The sequence below is a fragment of the Dermochelys coriacea genome, chromosome 7 (genome assembly GCF_009764565.3).
Source record: "Dermochelys coriacea isolate rDerCor1 chromosome 7, rDerCor1.pri.v4, whole genome shotgun sequence".
Lineage (NCBI taxonomy): Eukaryota > Metazoa > Chordata > Testudines > Dermochelyidae > Dermochelys > Dermochelys coriacea.
In genome coordinates, this window is record NC_050074.1 from 28,836,647 (window position 1) to 28,858,416 (window position 21,770).

The 21,770-nt window shown below is 42.3% G+C and overlaps 1 protein-coding gene across 1 annotated transcript in view; it reads left to right on the top strand.

Annotated features, from left to right (window-relative positions):
- Positions 1 to 18,186: 18,186 nt before the first annotated feature.
- Positions 18,187 to 21,770, top strand: part of TKT (transketolase) — a 35,168-nt gene continuing 31,584 nt past the window's right edge. Inside the window, exon 1 of the mRNA XM_038411131.1 lies at positions 18,187 to 18,616. Within this exon, the coding sequence (XP_038267059.1) occupies positions 18,510 to 18,616 (107 nt within the window). The 5' untranslated portion in view covers positions 18,187 to 18,509. The remainder of the gene's footprint in view (positions 18,617 to 21,770) is intronic.

Here is a 21,770-nt window from a genome sequence, read left to right on the forward strand (position 1 = left end):
CCTCTTACAATCTTCCAGTGTTTTATTTCATTTGCAGAGATAGAAACTAGCTATGAGTGTAAACTCAAAAGGTTCATTGGGGTCATCCATCCTGGTACCTTAAATTTTAGATTTTGAATTTGGCAAACCAATCAATCTTCATCCTTCTTCTAAGAAGTAAATCTGTAAGATCTGCGTTGCTAATACTATTGCATTGGCTTCCATCCTAATATTTAATTTTTGTAGTACCCTTCTCTTCCATTCTAGCAGATGTGTGACACTCGATAAACCAAATATTAATCTGAAACTGTTTAGATTTAGACTTGGTGGTGGTCTGGATTAATTCAGCAACTGTCACTCTATATGAATTGATGATGGTAATACTGAGCTATTGTTGTTTTTGCTGCCCAAACCACTGGGGAGTATTATAGTTTTGGTAATCTTAATTTATTTGTAACAAAATCTTGTAGCACAATTTCCCTATAACACTAACTTTTCCCTTTTATGAAGATTTTTTTTCTGGATTCTCCTTTGTTTGCATCTTGAATTCGATACGTATTCTCAGCTGAAATAGAATATAAATAATATTATAAAATTCTTCACATATTCCTTACAAACATTATTTAATTGTTGTAAGATAAATCAGATAGGGAAATTGAGACAGACAAGGGGACAAATTCAGAAGTTGTATATCAGGTGGACTAAGCTAGATGCCCTTGCATTAAACTCCCATAAATTCAGTCTTTCTCGACTCTACTTACACCCAGTCTCCCAACAAATTAGCAAGTCTCAATAAGTCTAAGAGGATGTAACTTACACATTGAAGAGGCAGAACTGTATGTTAAAACAGGATGGTGCTATCTTTGTCGCTATTAATGGACTGGGAACTGTACTATATATGCAAGCAGGTTCTCTCTAATTGCCTTGCATGGCAGCCTTCCAGTAGGAGAGTGATAACTTTTTTATGGAATAGTCATGAAAACAAAATAACAGCCATAATGGCCTGAATTCTGGCTTTGCTTGCCTTGTTGAATTTGTTGTGTACAACAGTCAACACAGAGGAGGAGGATTGAGTACTGTGGACACTGTCTCTTCTCTTTATAGAGATTCAGTGAAGAATTATATTTTCCTGTATCTAAACTACATCATCCACTGCGTAAATAAAATTTGCCTCAAATTTGGGCCAAACCTTTTTTTTCCTCTGGCCTCCAATCTCGCATGTCAGTTTGGACTCTGCAATGGACAAGAGTATTTTCTGAGTTTGGGTGGAAGCATGTGTCAAAAATCAAATTTTATAAAAGAAAGGTGGTTACAGTATTAATTATAAATAGGTGGGAGGCTGGGAATTTTGGGCTGTGCTTTCTGGTCTTCCTTCAGCAGGTGCTGTCCAGCAATGCAGTATATCCTCATCTGCGTTGGTAAATGTTCCAAATGCTGGGGCTAGCTCACTCCTTTCCAGGCTATCAAAGTAGCTGAAAGGAAAACTATACTTTTTCTCCAATGCCTCTTAGAGAATGAAATATTTACCAAAACTAAATATATGAAAATAAATTTCCCAGTGTGTTTTAAAATACCTGTCACTGCTTTTATACCTCCCTCCAATGAACTGGACTATGTGACTCTGAGGTCTGACCTCTTAGTGATGCTGCATTGTACTTCCCAGCAGGAGGCAGAGTTTCATGAAATAGAATTAGGGCATAGAAAATTCACCCACTGAAATCCAACTCTTCCAATTGAGTTTTCAGGTAAATTCTTATGGAGTTAGAGGATGAAATACATACACGCTGTGGCACATACAAATAACAGCGTATGCTAAAGAAAACATTTTGACAGATCCTCAGCTTGTGTAAATAGGAACATCTTTACTGACTTCAGTTAAGCCATGCTCATTTACACCACTTTGGATGTGATCCATTGTGCAACAATGTACTTATTAAAGCTCAGTTGTGCCTCACGCCATACAAAATGACTGGATTGCCATGGGCTGACCAATATCATATTACTGGATCAGAGGATAGGAAAAATACTACAATCCTTTCTCCCAGTTAAAAATGTTGTTTCATGAAACTGAGGATTTTTCTCCCTTTCATTTAAAAGTTGAAAATGAATTGTGTTTTTATTTTAAAAAGTTTATTAACAATGCATTTAAGCAGTTCTTAAATTAATCCAAACATTACAAAATACACCTTAAAATAACTTTTAAACTGTTTTCAACTCTTGCTAATGGAACTTGATTTGTCTGTCTTCATTCTGTTTCATGAAATTCTCCTTTCCAAGAGTGAAGCTGGTGGCTTCCTCCTTGTTGCTTTAAATGTTATATTTCAGGTAAACTTTTTTTTTAAGTAGCTTTCTCATCTTTGTAAGTAGACATCATGATTAGAATCACATTTATGCTACTCTGCTGTTTTCCTGTTAAGATGAGCAACCTAAATTGTTCCACAGAGATGAACTCTCTTGTCTTTCTTAAGTTGTAAGTATTGTTATTAATGATTACTATCATTTCTCTGACCTGACAGGTTTACTAATCTAGGCCAACTTGGAAATCTCATGAGAATAGCACTCCTATGCACTCTCTCTACTTCCAGACTGAAACTGGGAAATTTTGAATCCATTTTTCTTTGCTCAATTGAACCTTCAAATGCCTTGTCAAAGATTTGTGGGATGGGCAAAGATTAAAACTAGTTAATACCAAACTGTTTGCCATCTCTAGGAGAAAGCTGATAGGCTAATGTAATTAGCTACATTAAACAATCTTACCCTATCAAAGTTAATTTCTATTAAGGATTTATTTTATCTGGCAGATAAACTGTGTGTGTGTGTGTGTGTGTGTATATGTGTGTATATATTTTGAAGATCTCCCCACAGAAATTAATTTTCACTAAAGTATAGAATTGATATGAGCGGTCATATTTTGATCTGTTACTCTAGTTTTATACCTTATATTATCTAAATCGGGCTATTGACCATTGTGTCAAAAGCTCAATCACTGTGAATTAGTGCACTAATAATTTTGTTTGTAAAATGTTTGTACATGTCTTCCAATTTTCTTTGCTTTCCATTAAATTCCTTCTGTGTGCAGGACTCCTGGAAGGGCCAGTTAAGCACTGGGAAAGAGAGGAGGCTCTTCTGTCCATCGTTAGCACATTTTCAAGAAGAACTTTAGGAGTGAGGTAGAATAAAAGGAGAGCAAACAGGAAATAGAAGTGAGAGTAAACAACAGAAAAGACAACAAGTCGTCCTTGTGGCACCTTAGAGACTAACACTTATTTGGGCATAAGCTTTTGTGGGCTAGAGCCCACTTCATCAGATGCATGGAGTGGAAGATACGTTGTTTTTTGCTGATTCAGGATAACATGGCTATCACTCTGAAACCTGTCAACAGAAAAGAGTTGAAGCAAAATGTAGAGGGGAAATGTGGAGAGAGGTGACCTAGCAGTGAGGTGATCAGGGATAAATGAGACACACAGAGATGTTACATGGAACACAGAAGAAACCAGTCGCTTTGCTGTAAGTTACCATTTCATTCCTGGGCTGCTGCATGCCTCCTTTGTGTGATTTACCAGGGCTTAGTAGCTGAGGATGAAATGAGGTTCACTTCTAGGAATCCAGAATATTTCAGTTCGTACACTGATAACCAAGCTGGGTTGGGCATGACCTCCCTTCCCCAGTCTGTGCTGTGATAGTACACAACTATTTGCCAGGTCCATTATGGATTTTTTTTTTTTTTTTTTTTTAAGTCTTCAGATATCCTGAAGCAGAATAATGGAGTTACCAGACTAATGGCATATCCAAGTCCTATTTCTTTGTTGATGGCTCTTACATTAGACCCCAAAATCTGTAGCTCTTGCTAAGAAAGAAGTTGTTCCTAGTGAATTGGCTCAGCCTCTCATTTTTCATGAATAAATCTGGTGGCATTTTTTCCTATTTAAAATGCAAGTAGTACAATTTTATAAAATGCATTGCAGGAAATCTAATCTCAAGGGCATAAGGAATATGCTTCCTTTTGAGGTTGATTGAAGGCACTTGTCCTTGGGCCTCACTTAAAGCATGCAGGTATGCGATGTAAATGTACAGCTTGTGTTTATTTCTTACATAAATAAATCAAGAGGCTCTGAGCGTAACCACAAGAGAGAAGATCTAGTGTGATGCTAGCAGAGTCCTTATGTACTCTTACTCTAGAGAGCATATAGCTCTCACATCCTGCCCCACTTTGTAGAAATCGGCAAAGGGTGGAGGAAGGCCTACAAGACTTTCTATTCCATCCCCTTGCCAATGTGGGATTGTGATCCACAGTATATTTTTCTAGTGTGTTGTCCAGTTTACTTCTAAAATGCCAAGCAACAAGGCTTCTACTCCTCCTCTGGGGAGACTAATCTCCAATCTGATAGATTTCACTGTAAGGAAATTTTGGATATTAGAAAAACTTTCCTTTCCACATTTCTCTCATTACAGTGTTTGTGTTCCCTTGCATCTAATTTTTTTCCTCCATCGCTGATGCCGATGCTGTTCAATATTTGGAGATAGTTTTGCCCCAATTGCCCCTTTATTTGTTGCTTAGCTAAACAATACATCAGGAGTAGGCAACCTACGGCACGCATGCCAAAGGTGGCACGTGAGCTGATTTTCTGTGGCACTCACACTGCCTGGATCCTGGCCACCGGTCCGGGGCCTCTGCATTTTAATTTAATTTTAAATGAATCTTCTTAAATATTTTAAAAACCTTATTTATTTTACACACAATAGTTTTAGTTATTATAGACATATAGAAAGAGACCTTCTAAAAATGTTAAAATGTATTACTGGCACACGAAACCTTAAATTAGAGCGAATACATGAAGTCTCGGCACACCACTTCTGAAAGATTGCCGACCTCTGCAATACATATTAATCTGCTTAGGCCCTATTTTTGCAGGCTGTTCCATCCAAGGCTAAAATCAATGGATCTTTGCACCGGTGCAGTGGTTTGGCAGCGCACAACAGCTTGAATAATTGAGGCAAGAATTTGGGCCCTATCCAGTCCTACTCCCAAAAGGCGGCCTCTCCTGCTGCTCTTTCCAAATAGAATAATAATCCTAAAATCTGTTATGTTTTAGGAAAGAAACTGAAATCCCTTTTTCAGAAAAACACATTGCTTGAAATCTTGGCCCCGCTGAAGTCAATGCCAAACCCCATTTATTTCAATGGGGCCAGGATTTCTCCCACTGTAGTTTTACAAAGTATGACATAATGTAAATGGAAAGTCTGTTTTATTATTTATTAGTAGTATAGCAGGAGTTGCCTAATTGAGCCCCATTCATAAACCAGGACACCATTGTGCTAGGTACTATACAAACATTGAACAAAAAAGTCTTAATTTGACTGATGTAGATGCCTCTCCTGTTCCCCTTCTCCTTTCTAGTTATACTGTAAACACAAAACAGTTGGTTGTTTTTTAAAAATAATATAAATGTCTCCTTATTTACACACAGTAAGTTATTCCATTTTTGGTAATAAGATCTTTGACTAAGGAGTTCAGTCATTTGAATGTAGTTGTTCCTTTAAACAGTGTGTCCTGATCAGATATGCCAGCCTATAATGACAAAGCAAATTCCTAGTCTGTTTGAATGGGGGGGGGGGGAAACTAGTTTGTTTACTTATCATGACTCAAATGTCAGACAGCTACTCTGTAGATGTAATGAAGTTACTTTTAAAAGTGTAAAAAAAAAAAGAGGAGTACTTGTGGCACCTGAGAGACTAACAAATTTAGTACTCCTTGGGTTGTTGGGTTTTTTTTTGTTTTTTTTTTTTGTTTTTTTTTTTGCTGATACAGACTAACACCGCTACCACTCTGAAACCTTTTAAAAGTGTGTGTGCTGTAGCAATTTGCTAAAGAATATTTATCTAACTAAAACTGTGATCAGAAAGAGTTAAAGGCTTGGCTTAAACAAGCACAAACAAAGATCTTCATAAGTAAGGCTGAAATCAGAGTGGCTGACTCAAAATCCTAGATCCAAATAGCCCCAAACTTTGCAGCATTTGAAATCCAGATCTGGTTCTAAATTTTGCAGCTTGGATCAGTCTCTAGCTGAAACACTCCTGTAAATTACCCGTGTTGTACTTGGGTATTGGATTACATCTGTTATCCAAAGTAACTCATTAAGGGGATTCCTGCAACACTATGGTGAGATGAAAAGGAGTACTTGTGGCACCTTAGAGACTAACAAATTTATTAGAGCATAAGCTTTCGTGAGCTACAGCTCACTTCATCGGATCCGATGAAGTGAGCTGTAGCTCACGAAAGCTTATGCTCTAATAAATTTGTTAGTCTCTAAGGTGCCACAAGTACTCCTTTTCTTTTGGCGAATACAGACTAACACGGCTGCTACTCTGAAACCTGTCATTATGGTGAGATGGAACACTGTGTATGTGTGTCTGCAGTAGTTTTCTATGGACTATCCGTTCATTAGGGAAAGGTGGTAGTCTCCCTGTGTAAAGGCTGCAACGAGCTTCAAATATAAGGCTGTTTTGCCCCTTAATATTTTGGCTTGGAAAATAGGTTTGGTCTGGAAAATGCCAGATTTACCCTGAAAACAAATAATTATTCTTGTTGGCTTGTTTTCTGCAAAATTTTTAAAAAAATCACATTATTTTTGAGTAAGAGGCCATTTAAAATACACCTTGACTGGAAATTTTATTTTTTGTCTAACATCTGTTTCAGTCCATCTATCTCAAAAACAGCTGGTTAGTTATTCTCCAAGCTTTCTAGAAAATCTCCTTAAGCTCCTGGGCAGCTATATTTGAAGAAAACAGGTTGAAGTTAAGCAAAAATATGACTAGGTTTTTTGTGTCTATCTTTGGGCTCTGTCCTGTTCCCAGTGACTTCAGTGGGAGTTTATTTACCATTGCTGCCTTCGGGAGCAGGTTCAGGCACTGCATTAGCATGTTGTATTCTATGGGCTGTTGGTTGCTCCTTAGAAAGAGCATAAGAGTGTTTATGTAGATACCTTCCTTTAGCTCTTGCACTCAAGTCCTGTGCGTGTTAGCAAACCCATACTGGACCCTCATGCTCTATCTCAGAGATAAGGCTCTTTTCTCAACTCTGTGACAAATTTTCTATGTAATCTTTAGCAAGTCACTTAAACTACATTCACTGGTTACCTGATCTGAAAAAATGACTTGTATGTGTTCTCCATGGGTCAAGGGAGCCTTTTAGTGGGAGAGGCAGGAGTAATTGTTGTTTTGCTAGATCTTGGAGTTTCCTCTTACAGAATGTGTCATCTATTTGAACAAACACTACTTTTTTTTAAATGGATATTGTTCTGTATGTTGAGATCCACTGGTGAAAGAACAGTATTCACTCTCAGGCAGAGCGTGAAGGCGCAGTGCAGCCTGGGGGCAGGGCGTGTGGCTGTGGTGTGGTTTTAAGTTCTTTTTGTGCCCTCTTGATCCTCAGCTGCTACAAGCATGGGATAGGTCATTCTCCCCCTCCCCCCGCATAATTTACACAGGCTCCCTAGGCCTAGCCCTATGAGCCACAGCCCAGAATTTCTACAGTTGTTCCAAGATGCAGCCCCTCCCCAAATACTCCCTTCCTGCCCTTGACATGCCTCCTAACAATCAGGGCTTGTAAGGGGGTCCTTGGAGGAGGGCCTTACAACTGTCCTCTGCAGTGCCTCTAATGAGGGAATCCCTCCCATGGCTTGACACTGGACTTTTGGGGGTCCTTTACACCACTTTGGCCCTCTTGCTTGGTGTAGAGGAGCTGAAGTGGAGGTGAGGGTCCCACCCAGAGCTTTTGTACATTGCTTTATATGTGATGTGAATAATTTGTTTATATATAAGGTGTGTAATGTCCTTGCTCTTAAGTGCTTAGGTTTTGTAGACGATGTGCTAGGTAAGGACATATTTGCCAGTCACAGCCTTATTATTTTTTGGTTTTGGAATTTGATTTAAGGTGAAAATGTTAAAGCTAGGCCAAAAGTTAAACAACTAACTCCGTATGTAGATATCTAAATGAGTGGCCTGACTTTTGGTGGTGCTGAGCATCTGAAGCTCCCACTGAAGTCAGTGGAGTTGTCTGTCTATGTCACACACAGCCACATTCATTGCTGGGCTGTTTTGCACAATTATAGCAAGAACAGAGTTTAGGTGGGGGTCTCTAAAAGTTGCTAATATGAGCACAACAATTTTTCTTACACAGGAAGCAGGAAACTTCATGAGTCTTTTCATTTTGAGTTTCTAGCTCATGGCTACAATAGTTGTCAGAATCCCCAGGTGGCCCTCTGAGGCAGGAGCAGATGCAGGCTGCAACGCAGGCTGGCTAGAAGCAGAAGCAAGGGCAGTCTGTCAAAACTACTGGCAATGGGAGTGTTCGCAGCCAGGTAGTGATATTGAGCAGACTAGAGAGACTGCTTCCCGATATACCTGGGTGGGACCTCACCTGTGGTTTGGCAGGACCCTGGTTGAATGGCATGGGGCGTATCACAAGACCTGCAGTTAATTGCCTATGATGTTTCATCTGGCTAAAGAGGCTCAGGCTCAGAGTTCACTCGGGGATGACTCAACGTTCTTAAGCAAGCTCAGAGGCAACTCCTCACAACAGGTGCAGTACGTGGTGGGATTTATCTCCTTTTGAACACAGTCACATCCAGAATGAAAATGAGCGGATTGTCTCAAACCAGTAGGTCTCCCATGATTGATGGAAGACCAGTGCCTTTGTGCAGCCACCCTGTGAGCACCAATAGCCTTTGGCACCATCTCCTGAAGGAGCTGGATCAGTAAGGAAGTTCACAAGTGTTGGTGCTGGTTTTAGCATAGTGTGGAACTAACACTCTCCTTTCTGTGCCCTCTCCTCCCACAACTTAAATCTGCTTTTTTTTCTGGCTTCTTGTGCTGAGGGTGCTTAAGTGGCAAATATTGTATGTAATTTCCAAACTCAGTATAGACATAGCTTCTTATAGTGTGAGAGTTTGATGCCCTCTGTGAGACCATGTAGGTCTTGCTCTATCTCACAGGCATTAATAGCTTTAAGTGCTGGCAGTTGCTGTTATGGAGCCTTGCTGTGTGATTTGGAGCTCCTGACAATTATGGTCTCTTCAAAATTCTCGAATTAAAAACTAAGTTTTAACTCCCACCAGGTTCTACCCCACCCCAGTTTCTTATTTTTTCATTATTACAGCGCATTCTTTGAACATGTTGGTTTACTGATTCTACACAGAGAAACCTATCTATGGTATTTCTACAGTGCCTATGAATGCAGTATCTGAGTGCCAAATACAGCAGTGAACATTTGCATAGGGTTCTCTGGAGCGGATTCTGCCCTTTGCTATTCCTAGGTTTGGCAACTTTGTTCCCTTTTCCTGGTTGTGATGATGGACTCAGCTGGTTGTTCCTTACCTTAGGTTATTTTGTGAAAACTTTTGCAAAAAAAAAAACGAATTTTCAACATGGTCTGAAAATGATTAAACAACAGGGAAGGAGGGTGTATGTGTGAGATCTCTTCCAGTGAGCCCTATTGCCCATTATTTATTATTTGTATTACAGTGCTAGGCACTGTGCAAACAGAACAAAAAAGAGACCAGACATATTGTATCTCCAGTGATCATGAGTTTCATTGTGAACACTTCCAACTGCAATGTCCCACACAAACAGAGCTCAGTTATGGATGGAGAGGCAATTTCTGGCTGAAACTTAATTTGTTGATAGCCTTAAAGATTAGGGCCTGGTTTTGAATTGATGTCACTGATACACACCAGTGTTGGCTTCTGACATGGCATGAGGGGAATGATGCATCATTTCACATAACCTCTCATTAAAAATACATTTGCAAATACCTGAATGTGTTGTTAATTACAGAGTTACATAACATGGTTTACAGGATTATATAATTAGTAATAACAGAGGGAGTAGGAAATTGAGATGCAAGGAAAGATTAGTGGAGAAAGAACTGATTTAATATTAAAACTTTGAAGTATTTGATTTAGTCAAAAAAATTGCTTTTTCCTTCGGATATTGTTCCTTGGAGATTCATAGATTATATAAGGCCAGTAAGGATCATTGTGAATCATTTAGCCTGACCTGCATAAGGCAAGCCATAGGACTTCCCTGAATTAATTCCTGTTTGAACTAGAGCAGCATCTCCTTTAGAAAAACATGCAGTCTTGATTTAAAGATTTCCAGTGATGAAGAATCCACCACCACCTCTTGTAAGTTGTTCCAATGATTAATTACCCTCCCTGTTAATAATTTATGTCTTGTTTCTAATCTAAATTTGTCTACAACTTCCACCCATTGGGTCTTGTTAGACCTTTGTCTGCTAGATTAAAGAAGCCATTGTCAAATATTTGTTCCCATGTAGGTTCTTACAGACTCTGATCAAGTCACCCCTCATCCTTCTCTTTGGTAAGCTAAACAAATTGAGCTCCTGGAGTCTCTCACTATAAAGCATCTATTCCAATCCTTTCCAACATCCTTCTTAAATTGTAGACACTAGAACTGGACACAGTATTCCAGTAGCAGTCACCCCACTGCCAAGTACAGATGTAACAGAACCTCTATACTACTACTCAGAGGCACCGACATAGATTCATAGATACTAAGGTCAGAAGGGACCATTGTAATGTGCTGGGAGGTGCTCGACCCCCCACTCTGCCCCTACTCCACCCCTTCCCCCCAGGCCCCACCTCTTCCCACCCCATTCCACTCCCTCCCCCGAGCATGTTGTACCCTCACTCCTCCCTCCAGTACCGCACAGAACAGCTTATTGCAGCAGACAGGAGGCACTGGCAGAGTGGGGGAGGTGCCGATCCATGGGACCTGTGGCAGGCAGGAGGTGCTGGGGGGAGGAGGGAGCTGATGGGGTGGGGGGGCTGCTGGTGGGTGCTCAGCACCCACCATTTTTTCCCTGTGGGTACTCTAGCCCCGGAGCATCCATAGAGTCAGTGCCTATGCTACTATTCAAGATTCCCACTTACACATCCAATGTTTTCACATTAGCCCTTTGGGCCATACCGTTGCACTGGAAGCTCCCGTTCAGCTGATTATCCACCATGATCCCCAAACCTTTTTTCAGAGTCACTGCTTCTGAGGATTGAGTCCTCCATCCTCTAAGTATGGCCTATATTCTTTGTTCATAGATGTATACATTTACATTTGGCTCCGTTGAAATGTATATTGTTTTTGTCCAGCAATCCAGATTATTCTGTATCAGTGACTGTCCTCTTAATTATTCACCATGCACTCAATCTTTGTGTCATCTGCAAACTTTATCAGTGATTATTTTGTTTTCTTCCAGGTCATAAATAAAAATGTTAAATAACATAGAACCAAGAACTGATCCCTGCAGACCCTACTAGAAACACACTTGCTCAGTGATGATTCCCCATTTAAAATTACACTTTGAGACCTGTGTGTTAGTGAGTTTTAATTCATTTCATATGTGCCATGTTGATTTTGTATCATTCTAGGTCCTCAGATATCATGACGTACCAAGTCAAATGCCTTAAGAAGTCCCAAGTATATTAAGGCAATGCTACTGTAATCTCACCAAACAAGGATACCAAGTTAGTATGACAGGAGGGATTTTCCCTAAATCCACTGTGACAAAGTTCCTCCTCTGTCTCGGTGGGTCCCGTGCTTATTGGCGGATTTGCTCACCTCAGAGATTCACAGTAGCCCTCAGTTTGGCCACTCTTGCTAGTGGCTCAAATCTGCCTCCACTCAGCTAACCTCAGCGCTGACCAGCATGGGGGGTGGGGGGGCAGAGAACAATCCCCACAGTCCCTGTGTCCCACCTAGTGGGTTGGGGACAGGACAGATCCCTTTCCAATTTAGACCTTCCCTTCTGGTCTCTCACAGACCAGGTTCAACTCCTCCTGTGTCTGATCAGGAGTTGGGTGGATGGTGGGGGGGGGGGGAGAACCCGGGCCCACCCTCTACACTGGGTTCCAGCCCAGAGCCCTGTGGATAGCAGCTGTCCACAATGTTCCCTGTATGAGCTGCGTGACAGCTACAACTCCCTGGGCTACTTCCCCATTGCCTTCCCCCCAGCATCTTCTTTATCCTCCTGCAGGATCTTCTTCCTGAAGCCTGATAACGATTGAACTCTTCACTCCTCCAGCAGCACACCTTCTCACTTCCTGTTCCTGGTGCACCCCCCTACTAACTGATGGGAGGTTCTTTTTAAGCCAGGTGTTCTGATTAGCCTGCCTGCCATAATTGTGTCACAGGGGCGGGGGCCCAACTGCACAATGTTACCTTCCAAGTAAGTGTCCAACCTGCAAAAAAAAAAAAAAAATTGAATCTAGAAAGTTCTTAATTGGCTCCAGGTGTCTTGATTAGCTTGCCTGTCTTAACTGGTTCTGGCAGGTTCCTGATTGCTCTAGGGCAGCCCCTGCTCTAGTCACTCAGGGAACAGAAAACTGTTCATCCAGTGGCCAATATGCTTGCCTTCTACTAGACTCCTGTATTCCACTGGTCTGGGTCTGCCACACCATGTTGATTGGCATTAGTTATATTGCCATCCTTTAATTCTTGTTTAATTGAGTACTGTATCTGTGGTTCTATTATTTTGCTCACGATCAATGATGTATCACTGACAGCCTATAATACGTGGGACATCGCATTTTGCTTTTTAAATATTGGCACAGCGTTAGTTTTCTTCCCATCCTCTGGAACTTCGCCAGTGTTCCAAGACTTATTCATAATGAACATTAATGGTCCAGAGAGTTCCTTGGCCAGCTCTTGCAAAACTCTTGGATGAAAGTTATCCCAACTTGTTGATTTAAAAATATCCAACTTCAGTATCTGCTGTTTAACATCCTCTTTAGTTAGTGTTAGTTGAAATCAAAGTGTTTCATCACCATAAGATCAGAATACATCACCTGGCTTTTTCACAAATACAGAACAAAAATATCTATTGAACAGTTGTGCCTTTCCTATATTATTGACAAGTCTATAGTTTCCATCTAGTAATGAACTGTTAACATGCCTTTTGTTCCTAATATACTTTTTTAAAAACATCCTTATTGTCCTTAACTATGCAGTCCATAGATTTTTCCCTTTGTCCTTCTACTTCCCTTATCAATTTTTACAATTCCTAATTTCTAATTAATATTCATTGTTTATCAACTTCCCCTTTCCTCCATCTGTTATATATTTAACCAGTGTAGCTTCCTTTTTCTTCTTACTAGAGACACACAAAATTTCTTAAGAAATTCCCAATTATAATTCACATTTTCTGTTTAAATTACTTCTTTCAGATGATTTGGCTCATAGCTGTTTTCAACTTTATGAAATTGGCCATTTTAAAGCAAAAGTGTATATATATTGTACTCTCCCTGTGTGTGTGTGTGTGTGTGTGTGTGTGTGTATTACTGGGTTGGACTTTATTATAGTAGCACATAACAAATGTAAATCATGATCACTTGCACTTAAGTAACCACTAATTTTTAGTTATGTGATCATCTGTCAAAATAAGTTATAATATAGAATTTGCCCATGTTCGATGCAACACTTTTTGAGTTAGGAAATTATCTACAATTTTCAGAAAGTCCAATGAACTTTTAGTACTGGCAACATGAGACCTCTAGCGTATGTAGCTAGACGTATCTCATGATAACCTAGGGTTATGGGTTTTTTTATACACCTTATAGACAGGTGCTTCAGGAACTGTTCATCCTGTTCTCTAGTGGGATTTGGTGGTGCGTAGCAGACACTAGCTAGTACTCCATCTTGAATTTTTCTGTTTGGACATTGAGCCATTAGCATTCAAAATCACTTGCTTCTGAGTTGTCAGTGACTTGGAAACAGGTAATGTCATTTTTGACTTAAGAGTGCCACTCTCGCTACATTTTTGTCTGCTCAGTCCTTCCTAAATAGGTATTATCAATTTATTTTAATATTCTGATTATGCAAATCTTCCCACTAGGTTTCAGTAATATCAAATCGGTCTAATTTATGTCTTAGAAGGAATTGGAATTGCTCATTTATTTACATCTTAGCATTGGCATACAGGCAATTAAAGAATTTCTTCTCTTCACCTCCTTTGATGGTACTATTAGGACTTTTGGGAACAATTTGAAACTTGTCATGTAACTTTTGGTCAATTATGAGTCAGTAAAAGTTTAATGTATCTCACAATTAAGCAATAACGTAGCAAATGGGCACACTTCAGAAAAGATGTTTAACACTGAATGCAACAATTTCAGTGGATTGGGTTGTGCTCTATAATCTAAACTATAAAGTAGTTGTCACAGTTCAGGACAACTGCACCTGTAATCCACCTCAGTGGTTCCAGCAAGGGCACCAACTAGAGGCTCCAGGCTCCTTTAGTTCTCATCTCTCCCAAGTAGAGACCTGCATCTCTCCCCCTCCTGAATTGAGTATTTCAACACTACACATTTCCCTGCCTACACTCTGAATCCCCCAGCAAGTCAGAATATCTAAGCAGGCCAGCTTTGCTTTTCTCCTCAAGGATAGTAAACGGCATAATTGCCCACTACACAGTTAAGTTACTGCATCACTCTTTATAAAGGTTTCAGAGTAGCAGCCGTGTTAGTCTGTATTCGCAAAAAGAAAAGGAGTACTTGTGGCACCTTAGAGACTAACAAATTTATTAGAGCATAAGCTTTCGTGAGCTACAGCTCACTTCATCTGATGCATTCTTTATAAACTCTTTATAAACAATCACATTTATTCTTAAGGTAAAAGTCTTAGAGAGAAAACGTACATTAAAAGCAATAAAAGAATCTACACGCATGCTAATAAACTTACCAGAGATCATCCCCTCACTCTAACAAAAGTTCTGGCTGGTAAACAGTCCTCGAAGCCACAACCAGGGGATTTTCTGTGGTCACAAGTTCACAACAGGTTTCCCTCAGAACAAGCACTCTTGCGAATCGGTTAGTCACTCCTTTATCCAGTTTGGGTCTTTGAAACGTCTGTGAGTAGGTAATCAGTCAGATCAAAGGTCTCTTCTTCAGAGCAATGCCTCAAAAAGCTGAGTTCTTGCATAACCTGATGCTTCAAAGAATTTTAAACAACGTGCCAGACAAGAAGGCACTTTCAGGACTAACAAAGTAAAGTGAGCTTCCTAGGAAAAAGGGGAGGGGGAATGCAAGTTCCCACCTTTGGACCCACATTTTTGAAGCTATGTCCTGAAGACAGAGCCATTATCTGGCTGATTATCTATTCAGTCTCTGCATATCAAAGACCCAGGCTATGTAAAGGGAAGGCTAACCCTATGCATAGATGTTCTTGTTCTAAGCAAAAGGTGTAATGAACTTGTAACCATAGCAAAACTCCTGTGTGGGGATTGATGGACTGACTCCTACCACAGCTTTTTTTGGAGGTGGGGTGATGAGCTTATTAGTATGGACGAAGGCTCCTTTATTATTTTAATACTTTTTTTGTGCAATGCTTTCACCTTAAGAATAAATCTGCCTACTTCAGAAAAGCTGTGTGGTGCCTTATAACGGAGGACGCTTATGCTGTTTATAGACTCTGAGGGGAAAGCAAAGCAGGGCTGAGTAGGCAGTCTGAATTGCTGGGGAATTCAGTGTAGACAGGGAACTGTGCAGACTGAAAAAACCTCAGTCATGATGAACAGAGAAACAGGTCTGTGACCAAGAGAGAGAGGTGATGGCGGGGGAGCCATGAGCCTAAAAGTGGGTGCCCTGCTGAACCACAGAGGAGGAATACAGGTGTGTGCAGTTGCCCAGAATTGTGACTGTGGTAACTATTGACTTATTTGTAAGTGAGAAGCTGGTTAAATTCTGTCCATCTTCAGCCTAAACTCTCTTCTCTGACCTTAAACTTCCCATCCCCAGAAGAATGCATTTTTCTTCTATATATTTTTCTGTTCTCTCTCTCTCTCTCTCTCTCTCTCTCTCTCCCTCCTTCTACGGTTTGCTTTATCATTGATTTGAATACAGTTATGGCACTGTTCAACAAAGTCCATAGTTTTGATAAATTTATGAGACTTCGCCTATGACCACAAGAAGAGCTCTGTGTAGCTCAAAAGCTTGTCTCTTTCACCAACAGAAGTTGGTCCATTAAAAGATATTATCTTACTCACGTTGTATCTGATATCCTGGGACCAAATCAGCAACAAGAACACTGCAAACATTCCCCTCATCCTTGCAATTCTTAGAGAAAATCTATTTAGAGAAGATGGATTTCTGGCAATGATATCCAGTATTTGTCAAGAACTTATGGTAGCTTTTTAAAATCTAGGGGATGTAATTTGAATAGTCTGGAGTAAGAAAAATCCTACAATAGCTTTATTTTGTGCTGGTGTTGGGCTGGGCCTTTTAGAGCTGCAAAACTATTATTCGGGGGCATTTAGTTTTGTAGTAGGATGGTTAACTTTTGTAATGAATACAGAGTGTCAAAAGAATAAGCTAAAGCTAAGAAGACGGAAGTATTAGTTTGGCCCAAGAAAACCAGTGAAAGAATTTGATCCTAATATAAACTAACAAAAGATGTTTGGGTTAAAACTAAGTTTTAAAGTAAACTTACAGGCACTTCAATGGAGATCTGACAATTTATACAAGCTGAAGAATTGCCCCTGAATGTTTTTCCCACTCTGGTTATATTCTGAAATTCCTATATATCCATGTCTAAACCAAATTCAGGAATGATGCAATATCAGTTGAAATTATGCAGAGGACTTATTCAATGTCTTTTATTTATTTATCCGTTAAACAAATGAAAATAGATTTTAATATGGCCCAATGGTTAGAGTGCTAGTCTGTCAGATGACAAGAGTTCAATTCCCTCCTCCACCACTGATTACCTTTGAGACCTTGAGCAAGTCACTTAATTTCTCGGTGTCTCCATTCCCCTCATCTGTCAAATGGGAATATCACTGCCCAGCGTCACAGGGGTGTTGTGGAGATAAATATATGAAAGACTGATATATCCAGCTGCTAAGGTAATGGAGCCCATATATTGTAAATACCAAAGATGCATGTTAATATTAATATAACTTGTCTTTCTACTATATTTAGGCCTATGTCAACTCCTGCTAACCAAATAGTTGTGGAACGTTAGATGTTTGAGATACAGACCAGCCACAACATTAGCAACCAGAAAATCAACCCCCAAAACTTGGGAGAAATTTGGACCCAGGTCTGAAAACTTTGCGACTCAGGCCCATCTCAACCTTCTAGAGATATCCACAGGCTGATTTCCTATGACATGCATGTAGTCATGTAGGTACCTAAAACATCTCTCTCTTACCTCGCATCTTAAACCTGCCACTGGCTGGTGAGCAATTTGGGAAGTCTGTTGAAATGCACTGGTGGTGGACCACAGGTGGGACAGTGAAGTGTATGACACACATGACAACCCCATGAAAAAAATGCAGAAATTGGATTTGTTTTTGGCTTAATTGGCTTCTGAGTTGCTTTTTGGCTAGTATTTAGCATGTAGCTAGTTGCTTGCTTTTTTTTTTTTTTTTTTTTGATCAGCTCCCAGCAAGCAGAGGCGGCGGGGCCTATGGGGGAGAGAAAAGTAAGGAGGCGCATAGGGGGCCCACCGCTGTCCCAGACTGCAGGCCAGGGGATCTAGTTACACACAGAGTGTTCATGTTCTTAGGGATTGGCTTGTTTTGAAATGGGATTAGCTTGATTTTTGGCTTATGGTGAAAGCTGGGGTGCTCATTTACCGCCTGAAAGCTGGCAACTGTGGCGTATGACAAATTGCAATGCCCTGTGCTAGGCAGCAGCGCTGGGTGAGTGGGCGTCTGTAAAAATGTGTATCCCTTGGCTAAGTCTAATAAATAACAGTTTTGAAGTTACTCCGCAGAAAGGAATTAATTCAGCTAATCTTTTATCCAAAAGCTATAAATTAAAGTCCTCAGGGTTTTGGGTTTTTTTTTTTTAATCTTCAAAAACGGGGGGGGGGGGGGGGCTTGGACCCAGTCCCTTTTGTTAGATCTAAAAATCCCCAAGGAGGCTTTTGTATTCATTGAGCGGATTATATAGATCCGTTTTATTTTATCTGTGGGTCAGAGGAGATCGAATCTGGGCCCCTTCTCGTTGGGGACCGGGCGGTTTCTGCAATTCTACCCCCCCCCCTCGCCTCGCCTCTCCTGCGGGGAGGAGCCCTGAGGGATCAGCGCCGCCATCCCTACCTGGGGGCGCTACACGCGCCATGACGAGCGTGCCTCGCCCGTGCTCGCTGCAGAGCCGGGCCCGGAGAGCTGAGGCCGCCAGGGGGCGCTGCAGCGGCCCCGAGGAAAGCCGCTGTGTCACGCCGCACGGGCAGAAAGCGCAGCCCCTTCTCCCGCGAAGGGGGGTGCGAGGCTCTGCTGGGGCTCTTAGCCTGGGCGTTCCCGGAGCAGGCCCCTGCCCCCCCCCAACCCCGGTGGCTGCCCTCCCCAGCCCCGGGGCAAGCACCCGCCCCGCCGCCGCCGACCCGCTAATCCCCGCGGCGGGCGGGCTGGCCCCGCCTGTGGGTGGCCCCGCTGGGTGTGTCTCGCTCCGAGTCGGCAGGCGGCGCGGCTTGTCCCTCACTCTGCTCCGAGCCCAGGCCCGACCCGCGGCTCCATGGAGGCCTATCACAAGCCCGACCAACAGGCGCTGCAGGCCCTGAAGGACGCGGCCAACCGGCTGCGCATCAGCTCCATCCGGGCCACCACCGCCGCCGGCTCTGGGTGAGTCCGGAACTGGGGCCTGGCTGCCCCCCCCCCCCCCGCCACCCCACATCCCCGCGCACCCTGCCCCGTCCCGACCCCCTGCCGTCCCCCTCCCCCCCAGCTCTGCTCCCTCGTGCAGCCTGCCGCCCCGCCCATCGCTGCCCCCTCGTGCAAACCGCCCCCTTACCACCCCCCGGCTCTGCGGCCTCGTGCAAACCGCCCCCCTGCCGGCCTCTTCGTGCAGCACTGCCCCTCTGCAGTCCCCCGGTCTCTGCCCCCTCGTGCAGCCTGCCCTCTGCTCAGCCTCTGTCACTGCCCCCAGTCTCCGGCCTTGCGTGTAATTCTTCCCAGGCCCCCCTCCTCCTGCCCCTTGCCTCAGTCATCCTAGCACCTCGCTTCTCCCTTCCTCTGTTCTCCCCCTTTCCCAATCTGCAGGTCACTTGGCCAGTGAAATGAAGCGGGCCAGATTCTGCCCTCTGTGCATCTGTGCACTAGCCATTACGGTTTCTGGATTTGAGTTCAGTCCGGTCTCACTGGAGTAGCTGAAACCAGAATTTGCCCCTTGATTTGCCCCTTGACTGAATTACAAAATCTGCAGCGGGTGACTGCTGAGCCATGTGTAAGGCGTCTGTTTGCGGTGCTGCATGGTATTTCTGAGAGCAGCATGCTCCTGTCCTGGGAGCAAATACGCAATACGGGGTGGGCAGAAGTGAGAGAATTGTCATCATCAGGAGATCTGGAGTTTTGAAGCAGTTGCATTTCCCAAGCTTGCCATGAGGAAAGCTTGTTATATTAGAATCGTGAGTTTTAAGTGAACTCGTTGGTTCAGCTCAGTGAAGCTCTTCCTGTAGGTGCAAAATGTAGCATTTGAGAATTTATATGGAACCATTTTTAGCACATATCAAAAGACCCAGTGCAAAACCTAATTCATGTTAGTTCTTCCACTTGTATTAAATTCTGAGGGATTTGGGGTAGTATGTATGTGTGGGTGGGGATACATGTTTACATGGGGTGCTTAATTTGTGCTAGGGCTCAACCCTTGCACTCTCGGCTGGGCGATTCATAGCCCTGACACCTCTGGGCTTACTGCATCAGTTATGAATGTAAATAAATTGCTTGAACCCCCGAACCTCCTTCATTACAAATTAAGTGCTTATTTGTAATTAAGTGCTTAATTTGTAATGAAGGAGGTTTGGGGGTTCAAGCAATCTTTACATGTGGATTAGATGTGATTAAATGGATTCATGCAGGGTGGTGGGTGTGCAGTTTTGGGTGGAAGGTTGTACGGTATTGGGATGTATGCAAAGGTTTAGAGGCAAGCTGTGGGGAGAATGGATGTTGATGGGAGATGGGTTTATAGGGAGTGCATGTGTGTGATGAAGATAGTGATAAACCTTTCATGTTGGGGATGTTGCTTCAAAAACTAGCCAGTTTAAAGATCACCCAGGTAGATAACTTAAATATCAGGGATGTATATTCCCTTGCTTCTGAATGTGCTGCTTATATTGCTATGGGTATATGTTCATGGGATGTGAGTGGATGTAGTTGGGCCGGGCCGGGATGGGGTGGGGTGGGGTGGTACTTCTGTGTGTATTGATGGAGGGAGTGATTTACACTTTCTCTAAAAAGAAAAGGAGTACTTGTGGCACCTTAGAGACTAACAAATTTATTAGAGCATAAGCTTTCGTGAGCTACAGCTCACTTCATCGGATGCATTTGGTGGAAAAAACAGAGGAGAGATTTATATACACACACACACACACACACACACACACACAGAGAACATGAAACAATGGGTTTATCATACACACTGTAAGGGGAGTGATCACTTAAGATAAGCCATCACCAAGGGGGGGGGGGGGGGAAGGGAAGGAGGAAAACCTTTCATGGTGACAAGCAGGTAGGCTAATTCCAGCAGTTAACAAGAATATCAGAGGAACAGTGGGGGGTGGGGTGGGAGGGAGAAATACCATGGGGAAATAGTTTTACTTTGTGTAATGACTCATCCATTCCCAGTCTCTATTCAAGCCTAAGTTAATTGTATCCAGTTTGCAAATTAATTCCAATTCAGCAGTCTCTCGTTGGAGTCTATTTTTGAAGCTTTTTTGTTGAAGGATAGCCACTCTTAGGTCTGATCGAGTGACCAGAGAGATTGAAGTGTTCTCCAACTGGTTTTTGAATGTTATAATTCTTGACGTCTGATTTGTGTCCATTCATTCTTTTACGTAGAGACTGTCCAGTTTGGCCAATGTACATGGCAGAGGGGCATTGCTGGCACATGATGGCATATATCACATTGGTAGATGCGCAGGTGAACGAGCCTCTGATAGTGTGGCTGATGTGATTAGGCCCTATGATGGTATCCCCTGAATAGATATGTGGACAGAGTTGGCAACGGGCTTTGTTGCAAGGATAGGTTCCTGGGTTAGTGGTTCTGTTGTGTGGTGTGTGGTTGCTGGTGAGTATTTGCTTCAGATTGGGGGGCTGTCTGTAAGCAAGGACTGGTCTGTCTCCCAAGATCTGAGAGAGCGATGGCTCGTCCTTCAGGATAGGTTGTAGATCCTTGATGATGCGTTGGAGAGGTTTTAGTTGGGGGCTGAAGGTGATGGCTAGTGGCGTTCTGTTCTTTTCTTTGTTGGGCCTGTCCTGTAGTAGGTGACTTCTGGGTACTCTTCTGGCTCTGTCAATCTGTTTCTTCACTTCAGCAGGTGGGTATTGTAGTTGTAGGAATGCATGATAGAGATCTTGTAGGTGTTTGTCTCTGTCTGAGGGGTTGGAGCAAATGCGGTTATATCATAGCGCTTGGCTGTAGACAATGGATCAAAGGCTCGTTCACCTGCGCATCTACCAATGTGATATATGCCATCATGTGCCAGCAATGCCCCTCTGCCATGTACATTGGCCAAACTGGACAGTCTCTACGTAAAAGAATGAATGGACACAAATCAGACGTCAAGAATTATAACATTCAAAAACCAGTTGGAGAACACTTCAATCTCTCTGGTCACTCGATCACAGACCTAAGAGTGGCTATACTTCAACAAAAAAGCTTCAAAAACAGACTCCAACGAGAGACTGCTGAATTGGAATTAATTTGCAAACTGGATACAATTAACTTAGGCTTGAATAGAGACTGGGAATGGATGAGTCATTACACAAAGTAAAACTATTT